General features: G+C 41.8%; 1 protein-coding gene across 1 annotated transcript; it reads left to right on the top strand.

Moving 5' to 3' along the window:
- Positions 1 to 4,378: 4,378 nt before the first annotated feature.
- Positions 4,379 to 6,460, top strand: LOC147620840 (expansin-A16-like). The gene is made up of 3 exons (XM_086825467.1): positions 4,379 to 4,598; positions 4,820 to 5,138; positions 5,695 to 6,460. The coding sequence occupies exons 1-3, from the start codon at positions 4,466 to 4,468 to the stop codon at positions 6,002 to 6,004; spliced, it is 762 nt and encodes a 253-aa protein (XP_086681593.1). The 5' UTR covers positions 4,379 to 4,465; the 3' UTR covers positions 6,005 to 6,460.
- Positions 6,461 to 14,221: the final 7,761 nt, after the last annotated feature.

Raw genomic sequence — 14,221 nt, 5'->3', positions numbered from 1 at the left:
GACTTGAAAAATACACACTAGGTTTTAATTGATAACCCAAACATACTTCGATGGTGGTAACGAAACTTTAGGAGCATCACCCCATCAAAGATAATTTGGGTAGAATGGCATGTGAAAAAGTGAGATTTTCCATGGCCTTTTGAGCACTAAAAGACTTGAAAACTCCACACTGGGGACTAATTAATAACCCAAACATTGGCGGCTGATAGTGACCAAACTTTGCAAGCATGTGGGGGTGACCCCCTACACATGTGCGCAACGTTTGGTCGCAATGTTTGGTCACCATTGGAGAATGTTTGGGTGCGATCACATTGGAAAGAGTAGGATTTTTCATGGCCTCTCGAGCACTAATAAACTTGAAAAATCCACACTGGGTTCTAATTGATAACCCAAACATACTTCCATGGTGACCAAACTTTGCGAGCATGTCAAGGAGTCCCCCCCCACATGCTCGCAAAGTTTGGTCACCACATCAAAGCATGTTTAGGTACAATGGCATGGGAAAGAGAAAGATTTTCAACAAACAATATGATAGCCAAAGTGTTAGAAAAATATTATGCACTAGGTGCTTGATAACCAAAACATGCTCTGATGGTGGTGACCATAATTTGCGAGCATGTGTGGGGGACACCCCACATGCTCGCAAACTTTGCGACGAGCATGTGTGACCTCCACACATGCTTCGATGGTTACCAAACTTTGCAAGCATGTGGGGCAGGACCCCCCACATGCTTGCACAGTTTGGTCACCACCATCGAACGTGCATCAGATAATGTTTGGGTATGATGGCATAGGAAAGAGCAAGATTTTCAACAAAAAATATAATAGCCAAAGTGTTAAAAAAATTCATAAACCATGAACATCAACTAAAATGCAATGATCCTCAATGTAGACATAACTCATAAGATATAAACATAAACTAAATACATTAGAATGTGAGCTAACCCAACCAATCTGGGTTTTGCCCACACTAACTTTATAGATCAAGGCATAATGAACATAAGCTACCCCAGCTAGTCTAAGGTTAGTCACTGTGCTAATAAATCTAAGTACAATGTAAGTGAGCTAACCCAACTAGTCTCATTTTAGTCACTATACGGGCACCCAATCAATATCGTCATCTCTGACTAGTGCTCGACAAGCACATCGAGGCTACTGTGCATGTCGAGAAGGCTATGTTGGTGTGGGGGTCGTTAAATATATACGGAGAGGTCTACCTCAAAGGCAAGATCATAAGCTGATGCCTATGTATTTGGGAGCTCACTAGTCCCATAATCTGCTATAGCCCTCTTCCTCTCTCTATGTTGTGCTACTGCAAGACGTCTCTCTCTATAAACCCAAAATTTATAAACAAGAATGGTCTGTGCCTACCACTCTATGCGTGTAAGCTCTTGTGTTGTAAGGACATGCTACTCATATTGTGAAGAATCACTATTGCTAGCACCATCACCCGATGTGCCACTAGGACCAGCACCACCCACATGCTCATGTGCTGTGAGTCGGCTCTCCTGGAAGGACTCTCTGGTATCCATCAAACTCGTGTGCACTCCACTCAATCTCTAGAGACACCTCAGGCTCCTAATCTCTATCTCATCGGTAGCTCAAGTCCTAAATCACTAGCTAATGTGAAAATCAAGAGGCTTGCCAATCCTAGCTAATGTGAAAATCAAGAGGCCTGCCAATCCTAGCTAAGTCACTAGCTAATGTAAAATCAAGAGGCCAGCTAGTACTAGCATCAACTTGAGTGAAGCTCGGTGAAGATCAACAATCCTAAGAACTCTGTATGTTGCTAGGTCGACTCGTGCTCGACAAGAGGGACATGTCAAGAAACGTACTAGCTCATGGGTGATGCAAGAAAAATGGAAAAAAGTCCCACATCCCAAAGCATATCCAGCAGTACTACTGTCGATGTCCTCATGGGGCATAGAGCGCAACAGGCATCGTGGAGAAATGGTGGTGCATCATGAGGGAGAAGTTACCAAAAAAACTCCATAAGAAGGTTGTGGATATAAGGGCAGTAAGGCACTGTCACGTCAGAAGACCTGTGGAACTCCCGAACATGTAGAATCAACTGTTCTGCCTTGTGTTGCACAATCCTCTCCATGATTATATGCTGCTCTGCCACAAATCTAGCACTCTTTACCTCAATTCTAGCACATAATAAACATCTATTTGTTATATAACAAATATATATACATATTTTCATAAATATTTAATTATAAAATAATCATAAATATAAACTTAAAAGTTTATATTTATGTGTGTGTGTGTATACACACACATACACATAAATATACATATAAACATAATTATTTATTTCTTATAGTAGATTTATAATAAGTATATATATATATATGAATATTAATTTTTTATATATTAAATATGCATATTTATTATAAAACTATATATATATATATAGCATAGAATACATTTATATGTTTATTATGTAAATTCAAGCCATTCATGTAATTGACACTATCTCTATATCTCAAACTCTATCTCTATCTTCTCTATATATATATATATATGAAGAGTTTTATGAAACTGCCATGTGGCAAGAATTTGGGGGGTTCGGGATGCAATTTGGAGGTTCGAGGGGTTGGCTCCTATTACTCTAGGGAGGTGTAAGGTCCTATAATTCTAGGATTTTTAAAAATATCAAGTAAGGAATTATATAAGTGCTTTGCAAGGGTTAGTCCACTAGTAGATTTTCAAAAGGAAGTGAGAGTACAATGGACAAATGGGACGTGCTTTGGTTACCGTAAGTGCTTATGTGTGCTAGAGGCCCTTAGGCTTAGAAAGTACCTTAGACTTAAGGAGTTGAAAAGGGGGCGCCGGATTTTGATTTTGGATCTAACCGCACTATTGAACAAATAGAGGACTTGTCGTCGTAGACCGATAGGGTTTGTTCATTTTTTTCCAAAACGTGAGAACGACTTAAAAAAGCTCGTGTAATTAAGTGTTAAAACACCTCTCGAAATGGCTTCCAGAAGAGCAACTCTAAAGTCAGATTTTAATACTACACCGTCTCGTGATAAGATTGAAAACACGTCCACCGACTCCTCTCTTGCGCTAATCTCCTGGTTACACACTCTTGAATAAATCAATGTGAAGGACTCGGAACATGAAAGACAGAATGAGAGTTTTTTGTTGGTATGAAAAGTATGCCAAATGTAAGGGATTAGGAGCCTATAGTAATGGAGGAGGGAACGCACACCTAGATGGGTCATGAATCCTAGATGGGATCCGCGTGATTCCCATGCAATTGTGGGGGGATTTTCAACTCTAGGATTGCACGAGAGATTTGAGTGTGAAATAAGACTCCAAGGAGGGGTTATTTGAGTGTGAAACAAGGAAAAGTTGGGCTTGGGGAGTGTTCAAAAGCTTTGAGAGACAGCAAGCAAACGGTGGAAAAGTTTTCACAAGGTGATTTGATGTTTACCCCATACATATCAACTTTGAAGGAGAAACAAGCAAAGGAGAACATCCCTAATCATGTTTCATAGTCTCTTGAATATTGTATATAAGGAAATAAATTAAGATAATTTTGAACATGGACTCATGTTTCTTGTGCATGAGAACATACCTCATTCAACACCCTTGTATAAAATGGGGCTTATCTTTATTCCCCTTTGACATAGTCTTGAAAACTCCATACCATGCTTGAATATACTTGTTGAAAGGATATTTAATGTCACCCTTTCAACTCAATCCATCCACTATAGACCAAATCCATCCACTATAGACCAAGGGTGACAGACAAACATTTAATTATCCTCCCAAAGGATCTTACTTTTTGACTTGATGCAAGGCTATAGGATGGGCATCTCATTGCAAGCTTTGAGAGACATTTCTAGGGCCTTTACACACCTATATTACTACATGTCATGACTTTAAGCTAACGTGAAATAAGATGGAAAACTTGGACCCAATGTGTACCTTCCAAAGGGTCTTTACGCATGTGGGGAAGGCACACATGTTTGTTAAGACCCTAAGCCCCACACTCCCTGCCCATTACACAGTCAATAACAAAGAGGAGCAAAGGACAAAGGAGATGTGGAATGTAAGAACCCCCCCTACCCCTACAACCTAAGACCATCTAGGTTAAAGAAGGTAGGTTAGTAAGATAACGAATAATAATACTATTTGCAACATAACATTGAGTGCACTGCAAAGTACACAGAATGTGTGCGTTGAGAAGTGCATGCAACATGGCACATGGCACATGGCCAAGTGTGAGAAGTTCTCTCTCTCTCTCTCTGGTCTCTAGGTGGGGGGATAAAGCCACATGGCACATGGCCAAGTGTGGGCCACCTTTAGGAGGACCTTAATCTTGTTGTCTTTTAAAAGGAGCCACGCTCACAAACGCGCTCTTCAGCTCCATTAACAGAAATAATTGTGAGCTCTCAACTACCTTCACGTAGTTACGGCAAGCGAGCTCGCTTGCCTTTGGCACTCTTCTGCAATGGCCAGTTACTACCTTCTTCTCCTTGCAGTCCTCCTCCTCACCACTTCAAGTTCTGTGGCAGCCCAATACTCAGTTTGGAGGCAAGCTCACGCCACATTCTATGGAGGCAGCGATGCATCCGGAACAATGGGTAGGTGTTAATTGCATCCATGCTTTTCATGCAGTGAGCTCTCGCAAGTCTTGCTCTTCATTAAATCAAGCTTAGCATAATTTCGAGTAATGCATGCCTTAATATATGTACTACGAAGGCTTACATGCTTTAATTTCGAGTAATTATGCATGCCTTAATACGTATCTCCTATGAAGCTGGCGTTAGTGTAATTGCGCGGGGTTAAACATTGCTTTGTGCAGGCGGTGCGTGTGGCTATGGGAACCTGTATAGCGAAGGCTACGGAACAAGCACGGCGGCATTGAGCAGTGTGCTGTTTAATGATGGGCTGCAATGCGGGGCGTGCTTTGAGATAAGGTGTTGGGACGACGAGCAATGGTGTTTGCCGGGGAACCCATCGGTGATAGTCACGGCCACCAACTTCTGTCCGCCCAACTGGGCCCTCGCCAGCGACAACGGAGGCTGGTGCAACCCCCCTCGCACGCATTTCGACATGGCCGAGCCAGCCTTCCTCAAGCTCGCACAATACAAAGCCGGCATCATTCCCGTTGAATACCGAAGGTAATCGTCAACCTTTCCCTTCTCTCTCTATTCCACGTGGCTTTTCTACCCTTCTCACCCCTTTCCTTGTATTCCACGTGGCTTCTATCCTTTGCATGGCAGTAGGATTCCAAATATTTGTAGCTTTTTAATCCTTTGCATTGCAAGATGGCCTCTTGGTGGGCAAAGGATACATTTCAGCCGCTCATACTTCTAGGGGCCATTTTTTAAAGTGATCTCACCCCTACAAATGACAATCCCTCGTATCAGATTTTTACCGTCAACACTATTAAAGAAGCTAAAGCTTCATTACTGAGGCTTTATTAGAAAGAACTGGTCAACAATTCTTATGTATCTAAATTGCTAAGGTGTGCATGTGTGCTATTGTGGTGTTTTAAGTGCTCCTATGGTAAGGTGTTGGGTGTGTGTTAATGTGATGTTCTAAGTGCTCAATATATGCGCCAAATGTGTGGGTAGATGTAGTTTACAAGCTAATGTGATGGTGTTGCTAACCTGAATCCAAGTATTTCAAGATGTGCAAGAAATTAATGAAGCAATTTGGTTATGGGTTGTGTAGGGTCCCTTGCGTGAGAGAAGGGGGCATTCGGTTCACCATAAATGGCTTCCAATACTTCACTTTGGTGCTTATTTCCAATGTGGGAGGCAGTGGGGATGTAAGCCAAGTTTTCATAAAGGGCTCTAAGACAGGGTGGATTCAGATGACCCGAAATTGGGGGCAAAATTGGCAATCCAATACAGTGCTTGTTGGCCAGCCACTCTCCTTCAAGCTCACCACTGGCGATGGCAATGTTGTCATCTCGTACAATGTAGCACCCTCTAATTGGCAATTCGGCCAAATCTTCACCGGCAACCAAGTCCAAGATTAAGTTGTAAAACGAAGAAAATGATATAATCCTACCTATAGGTGTCCTTAGACCTGAGATTCTTATAGCTAATAATAATTAATCTGCCATGCCGACTGCCCGATTTGTACATTAATTGTCTGTATTTTTAGAAGAAGTTGCTCGAAGTAGCTTGCAATACAGTTTAAAATGCATCCCGCCACCCACGACTGATGTGGAGCTCACATAGAATGTTTACACAGATTCTTCCTACTTTGTCACTCGTAGAGGTAGCATTGTTTAGTTTGCAGAGTCTGAAAGTTATCCTACAATTAGTCCCAAATTGAGGGAAACCCTCATCACAATCAAAGTAGCATAGTTATACATAACTAATCTCTAAGGACAAGAGAGCTAGTATATGTTTCAATGCAAAGCACAATATCATCTCAGGAAATTATATGTATTATGGGGGCCACTTAATACAAAGTAAAGTTCTTATTTTTTTGGTCTCTCTCTCTCTCTCTGTCTCTCTCTCTCTCTCTCTCTCTCTCTCTCACACACACACACACACACACACACACACACACATGCACGCACGCACCGACACCCTTGACCTTGACATTAACTTACACAAATGAAGCCGTCCTTTTAGTTTGTTGATTAGTTTACTATAGCTTAATCTTTTTGTGCGACAAAGTTGAAAATTGGGGATTTAGCAATCTTAAGATCCCTATGCCATGATCATTATGGACATATAAGAACACTCTTCTCCATTTGTAGTAAAGTGAACTCTCTTGTAGCTTTATATAACGCTTTCAACACAAATTTAGCAGCCATTGTTTTTATCTGTGCCTATTTAAATTGTATAAATTCTGACACCTCAGTATATACTCCACACACAAAAAAATAGACACACATTTAAAACCCCAACCCCTTATTCTCAAGTGCCTATGTTCTAGGTCACATAGTACATCATAATTTGAACCAAGTGATGCAGCAAGGTTTGCTTCAAACATGCAGCAAAGCCCAACAAGCTATCCCACTAAAAATAAATGTTAAATCATGTGAAACAAAAAATAAAAAAGATTTACTTCTTTAGTACCTCGAGTCCAAAAAAGTTGCTATAATACAATTTGTAAAAATAACGTGGATCCTATGCCTCTAGGACAATACAATCTAGCAAACGACCAGAAAAATACATATGCTAAAATAACCTTGTGTGATCTCAACCACAAGGGGTTTCATGATTCCTGAAGTTGTATGACCTTAGTGATATAATCTTGCATGGCGGCTTCCTTGGTCTTGACTAAAAAAAACTCACATGCAAAAACAATATCATATAAACTTTAACCCTAAGAAAAAACAATACCAAATCTGCAAGGCATTTACCTTTTAGCTCATTCCAAGCATCCCATTTGGCTTTGCCCTTGATGTCGAGAATCCTTGGGCAAGCTGCAAACATTTAGCCACGGTTTAATCCAAACAAAACCATTGAAATTCAAATATAATTGCTTACTTAAAAGTCTTTACATGCATCTCCCTTGCCCATTGGAGAATGGGAGGGATATGGATGGGAAAATCCATATCCCTCCCATTGGAGAATGGGACGGATGGGTCAGATCTCCCCTTGCATATGTAACCAACACATAAGCAGAACTTTTGTGAAAAAATTACATTCCATCTACCCACTATACCAATTGAACTACCCATACAGTGAGGATTTTACACGTGGACCCACATAGACTGGGATGAAATGCACATGAACCCATGCAAGCCACCCAACAATGATGAAGCATCCAGTCCCCATATTTTTACCCCCTAATATAATATGTGCGAAAAGCGGTTCCTTACACAAAAATTGTGACAAAATGTGCATGTAGGCAGTTACTTTACAATACTTTGGGGTGGCATTGTTCATCCTTTACTTGCATGATTTACCCATACTTCGGGATCAAAACACAAGCTACATAGGTCCTGCCTGCCTCAACACGAGCCAAGCTCGTTAACCATACAACCTGTCAAACCTACATGCATTGGCTTGAGAGAGGGTGTTGGGAGATACAAGCCAAGCTTGTCAAACATACGCCTCTAGCAGTAAAGTGGGATCCCACACGAGGTTGCGGCACTTCATACAACACAGCACTGCACTCGCACATTCTCATCCTCCAGGGGGCTATTTGGGGTTGAGCATTGGATGGCTTGGTCGCCCTTGAAGGCGTGCAGTCACACACAGACAAGTTGGCGGGCCGGAGTTACACATACTTTGCGGAGAGATTGCACGTGCCTCCATCAATGCAAGCCATGGTATATATAGCCATCCATTCTAATTTCTGTTTGGCCATGGAATTGGAAAGGCATAATGTAGAACCTTTATAGTGCCTTTACATGACACTTATTAATGTCCTCAATTGAGGATCACACTATTAATCTGAATGGGATTAACATTCCCCCTTTCCTGAAGTAGGTTCTGTCCTTAGAACCTTTTACTGAGATCTGAAGGCCTAGTCACCGAATTCGTGGCGATAGAAGTTATGGGGCGAGACTGAAGTTTTTTGAGTGTGCACCGAAATGCCGAATGGGACTTCCAAATCCCAGTGTCAATCATGTCTTCAAATGTTATGTGCATATAACTCTGAGAGATGGGGGTTTGCTAGCCTTGTGTGTTTTGCAACATTGGCCCATGATGTTCCCTCTCTAGCCACCACTAGTTGGAATTCCTCTAATTTTGGAGGAGTGGCCCAGAGAGGGTATGGCACATAATGTTGCTGTGTGGGGGTGACTACAAAATATGCCCCTAGAATAATCTTGCTGGTAGGATCGAACGGGGTAATCTGCATCAGTGCCTTGAACATAAGCTCTGGCTTTTACATTGGATTGCCTTATTGTATGCACTCTTCATATTCTGCAGCTGTCACAGAACCCAAAACATTATTGTCAGTGTAAGGTGTAACATTATCAACTGGAGGTAGATTACGTACCTCGTTAGGTTGCCTTAGTAGAGATGGAACAGGTGCCAATATCTCCTCAGGGGTGAGAGTGTTAGTGGGAAATTCTAATTCTAGTGGGGAGATGGAAGAGTATATGCATCTAGCTTGTGAAGAAGTAGTAGGAGGCATGCTTGGATAGGGATCAAGAAGCCTACTGGCGATACTAGTATACATAGGGGAGGTGTTTTTGAAAAAAGAAGATGGACCCTCATCCTCACCATGACCCGAACTAGGGGGTGGGTGGCTAGGTTTATGAGCTTGGAAAAAGGTTTGAATTTTAGGGATTTCTTCGTTATCCACATCTGGGTAATTTATGTGAGTTGCATCAAAATTATTGCTTATGTTGGTAAGCATAGCTTCTAAATGCTTATGGATATAAGTATATAGCTTAAGGATGCCCACTGGGTGATATAAGGTAGACCCAAAAAGATTTAAATGTTGGTGAGTATTATATATTTCTAACCACCCGTGACGACTGATAACCCATTGATAAGTATTAGCTACAACCTCGTAGTTGGCTAGTGTTGTTGGTATGTTATCTGGAATAAACAGGTCGAGTTTGTCAACCCTCTTGTCCAGAATTTTTGAATTTTGTAAGACACGACACCAACTACGGAGATTGAGGACTATTGGAGGCATAGGATAAAAGAAGATATCTTGTGGGTTAGTTAATATGAGATCCCCCCTCAAAATGCCCATAATGATGGTTGAGTCATCATCTCGCTCGGTATTTTGTTTAATAAGGGTTAATTCTGTTCCCAGTTGGTACTAGTGGCCGCACTTATTTTTGTAAGGGGATTATGGAGGAGTGTGTCGAGGCCTTCCAAGGTATCTTGGAGGAATTGTTGAGAATCCACCTCCTTGAAAGAGCCAAGATGTGGCAGTGGCTCATCTTGATCCAATCTTCTTTGTTTGCTTGGCATGGACGTCTCTGGGGAGTGTGGCCTCTTACTAGATTCTGTTGGCTTCTTTAATTCTTGTTGTGCAACTGATGCCTCCTCGTGTGCTCGTCCTTCCAAGGTATGATATTTTTGTGTTTGTTCTTCAGCTTCCTCTATGTGTATCTCTGCTAGTTGTGAATCCTTGAGCGGGGAGAGGTCTTTGAATATTAGTTGTGCAGGGTTCATTGTTATAGGGGAGAGCTGTTGGTGTTGTTCCTGCATAGTAGGGCTTTGTAGTTTTTCTTGGAGAGCCTCTTGGTATGTCTTGATCTTTGATGCCACAACCGCTTCCAATTGCTAAGATTATGTGGTGACATCCACTAGTAATCCTCTCATCCTTTTGTAAGTCTTCTTCTTTTGATCTTCCTTGATTGACTTTATGAGCTATTCTATCTCCATTAACACTGCTTGTCCTTCATCCACCCTTCCAATAGATTCGGTAGGTTGACTGGGGGGGATTAAGGCTAGCGACAGGTTTTCCTTTGGTTCATCTTTCATCACTAGCTGCACTATGCCACATGGTTAAGTATTTGTGTTAACAGGTATGGGTTGCTGACCTTGGACTGATGTGCCTTGAGATAATTTTCCATTTCTTTGTGCATAAAAAAGGCCCAATCGTCCTCCTTCTCTTCATGAGCTTTGGCAATCCTGTTAAGACTGACCCTGTTATACCTGTCAACAACTGGTTTGATTTGCATCATCAATGACATTGCCCTGCAAGCTTTCTCCATGGCTTCATCCTTGATGTTCTCGTACTCTGCCCCATTGGAGTTATAAGAATCTCTCTTTAGCATCTCCTTGATGGGCATTGTATCCATTGTGTGTCTGTGGGCCTTGACTGTGCGGGGAGCTGTAAAGCGTCTCTGATGAGGTCTTCTGTTATGAGAAGCTCTTCCGTGGTACCATCTGTTATGAGAAGCTCTTCCATGGTACCATCTGTCGTTATAACTTTTCCTCTCTTTGTCTGCTTGTCATATGTATGGAGATATTCTGCGTAGAGGTCTGTGTCGATCCCTCTAGTAGCACTTTAGCCATTCTGTCGAGGCCGACTTTTTCCAGCTTATCCTTTACTTCCACATCTTCTAATAGATGGAGGCACTCCTTACTATGGCACTGCAAAGTGATTTTCCCATGTGGTGTAGTGAACTGTCTTCTGATGAGAGTTTCTTGGAAGGACTGGGCGTAAGGGCCCAAGAAGTTGCTCCTCAGCCTGCTGGCACTCTGGGACCGTGTGGCACTACTGGCTTGTGTTGGAGGTGGTTGCTCCCGGAACTCAGATTCTGACATAGACATCTGTACAACCATATATTGTCAGTCGAATGACTGGTGGAAGCCACCTTTTTTTGAGTTATTTATTGTTAGTATGTTAGGGAAAGGTTCGTGAGGGCCTTCCCATATAGTAGAATGTGTGAATTTGAAGGCGTGAAAGGTTTCTCTGTGAAGTTCAGGGACGTGAAGGTCTCCCGTGAAGTTCGGGGACATAAAAGTCTCTACTGAAGTTACAGACTTGGGGATGGGAAGTTCTCCCATGAAGTTCTGGGACATGAAGGTCTCCTATAGTGAAGTTCAGGGACGTGAAGCTCTCCCATGAAGTTCGCGGGCCTAAAGGCCTCCTGTGAAGTTGCAAACTTGGGGACGTGAAGTTCGGGGACGTGAAGTTCTCCCATGAAGTTTGGGGACGTGAAGTTCGAGGACGTGAAGGTCTCCCGTGAAGTTGCAGACTTGGGGACATGAAGTTCTCCCGTGATGTTCGGGGACGTGAAGTTCTCCCGTGAAGCTCGGGAACATGAAGGTCTCCCATGAAGTTCGGGGACGTGAAGGTCTCCCATGAAGTTTGGGGACGTGAAGGTCTCCCATGAAGTTGCAGACTTGGGGACGTGAAGGTCTCCTGTGAAGTTACAGACTTTACAAATTTTGCGTGACAACGACGCTAGATTTTTCATTTTTAACACCTTATCTATTCATGCAGATTTTTCTTGGAAGGTTGATATCTTACGTTTTTACATTTGCATTTTTACGCTTTCATTTGTTGATCAGTCCATGAATCGGTAATAATAATGAAAAGAGATACAATTTCAACACCTATCAAAAAATATACCCATTCAAAAGAAACAACAACAAAAAACAAAGAAGCAAAAAGAAAGAGAGGAAAGGTATAGCTCCCACCTTGAGAGGTCGAGAAGGTGATGTCAGGAGCAGGGAGTCGAAAGCACGCAAGGAATCGATGAAAGAAAAGTGAAATCACCAGTGAAAGTTACGAAATCAAGAAAGCAAATCGATTTTATAGCCTAGCCATCGGACAGGGCAGCTACGTTAAATGATCAATCCATGTGTCATTTTGTGATTGGTTCCGTAATTCTTACCGTTTCACGGCGTGAACTTCTTTGCACTTTTTCACGGTGTGAAACACTAAAAAAGGTTCACGTCGTGAAAAAGTGTTAGGTTCTTCACGGCGTAAAACACTAAAAATAGTTCACGTCGTGAACCATTTTGGGTACTTCACGGTGTGAAGTATTTTTCTGCTGTTTCACGTGAAGTTTATAAAATCGAATTTTTGTGCTCAAACACTCCCGCATGCACATGATGATGCATTGCTTTTCTTTTTCTCTTAATTTTACCATGGAAACCAATGGTTTTCTCTGGTACTTCTAGGCATATTTTGATGAAATCTTTTTAAATCTAATTGGTTTATTTGTAGTGTTCCTTCCATCCAATTAAATATTTTGTTGCGTTGTCTGGTTGTGTACTGCTTCTACTGGGGGGGACAACCTTGACTTTTCCTTCACATATTGTTCAATTTTGTATTTACTATGGGTATTGTTGTTGCTTGAGTCATTCTCAACTCAAGTTGCTGAATTTTCTTCCTTCTCCACACAAGTGCAGGTGTGGGGTTTGTCCTTTTTGGGGAGTTGATGCTGAAAGATCTTACCCTCTTTTGTATATTGATTCAAACGTGTTGTGGCATCTGTCTCATAGATATTCTTTTGGGTAGCCATATTGTTGTATTTCCTTGATAATAGCCTTGTGCTCGCAGTAGTAGGTCCTTTCAGATCCACTGTTAATAGCAATCATGAGGCTTCTGCAAGTTCTTGACCTTCCGTCACTTTGTACGTGGTGTCAATGGTTGACTTTTGAACGGGGTTCTCTCATGAGAATGTTCATCATCCATTGGTTCCATCCTCTCAGGTTGACCCTTTGGGTGAATCTTGGGTACCCATTTATATGTACTCTTGTATGTTGGGCTTTGTGTAAGTAATTTGAACACGGTGGGTGTAGATTCTGGTTTTTGAAGTACTGCTTCTGCAGCGATTTGTTTGCCTTGATTTGCCGAGGTCGATAATGGTATGGACATGACTTTTTCACCGATGGTTAGTGATGTTATTCTGTCTTCCCATTGGATATTGCACTTGTTTTGGCACATACCCAGGATCATCCTAAGATCATCTTCTCTTCCATTGTACCTACATGCATTATAAACACCTTTCCAACCAAGGAATTATTATGGAAATGTTAACTTTTAAATACCCAACGGCCTTTGTGGTTATGTGCACACTACAAACTTTTGCATCTGTGTGTCCCAGGTTTGGTCTCCCTAAGGCTATCCAAGTATCATATGAGATTCGGTTGTGGCTCGATCCCGTATCTATCAATGCAACACTTGTTTGCAATATGCTGGATCTTTTCTTTTGCTAATTGCTTCTATTTTTTAAGAGGTGTTCTTGGAAGAGCATCTCCTGGGTTAATGGTCCAAAGTATTTTTTTAGTTTACTCCCATTGACATAGCCCTCCATTTGGATGCCGTCAATTGTCTCTATTCGAACAGACCCTTGAGGTGTGATTTGTGATACTACGCAGAATGGTCCCAGACCACGGTATTTCAGTTTCTTTTTCCTGGCGCTTCTCACACCATACATGAGGAAAAGGTCCCCCGTTTTTAACTCTTTTTGCTTGAGGTTTCTATCAAACCAATGTTTTCTGTGTAACTTTTCAACCATGAGTCCATGTGATGCTATCAACCGGGTTTCATCCAGTTTTTCCAAGTCAATTAGCCTTTCAGCTAATGCATTTTCAGTTAGACGTTCTTGTATAGCAATTCTTAAGCTTGGGACTAAGTATTCCATGGGCATAATTGCTTCAACACCATAAGCTAGACGGAAAGGAGTATATCCTATTGCCACCTTATAGGATGTGCTGTAGGCCCAAAGAGCTGCTATAAGCTTATGCTCCCAATTTGTTCGACTTGCTTCCACAGTTTTCGTGAGGATGATACACAAAATCTTATTGGTACTTTCTACCTGACCATTTGCTCTTGAGGGTAGTATGGTGACGATTTA

The sequence above is a fragment of the Cibotium barometz genome, chromosome 31 (genome assembly GCF_041138505.1).
Source record: "Cibotium barometz isolate CiBa-2024 chromosome 31, ASM4113850v1, whole genome shotgun sequence".
Taxonomy (NCBI): domain Eukaryota; kingdom Viridiplantae; phylum Streptophyta; class Polypodiopsida; order Cyatheales; family Cibotiaceae; genus Cibotium; species Cibotium barometz.
This window is presented reverse-complemented; position numbering and strand designations above follow the sequence as displayed.

Coding starts and splice junctions, on each gene's coding strand:
- LOC147620840 (XM_086825467.1), top strand. CDS start 4,466: ATGGCCAGTTACTACCTTCTTCTCCTTGCAGTCCTCCTCCTCACCACT. Junction 4,599..4,819: donor CGATGCATCCGGAACAATGG/GTAGGTGTTAAT, acceptor TGCTTTGTGCAG/GCGGTGCGTGTGGCTATGGG. Junction 5,139..5,694: donor ATTCCCGTTGAATACCGAAG/GTAATCGTCAAC, acceptor TGGGTTGTGTAG/GGTCCCTTGCGTGAGAGAAG.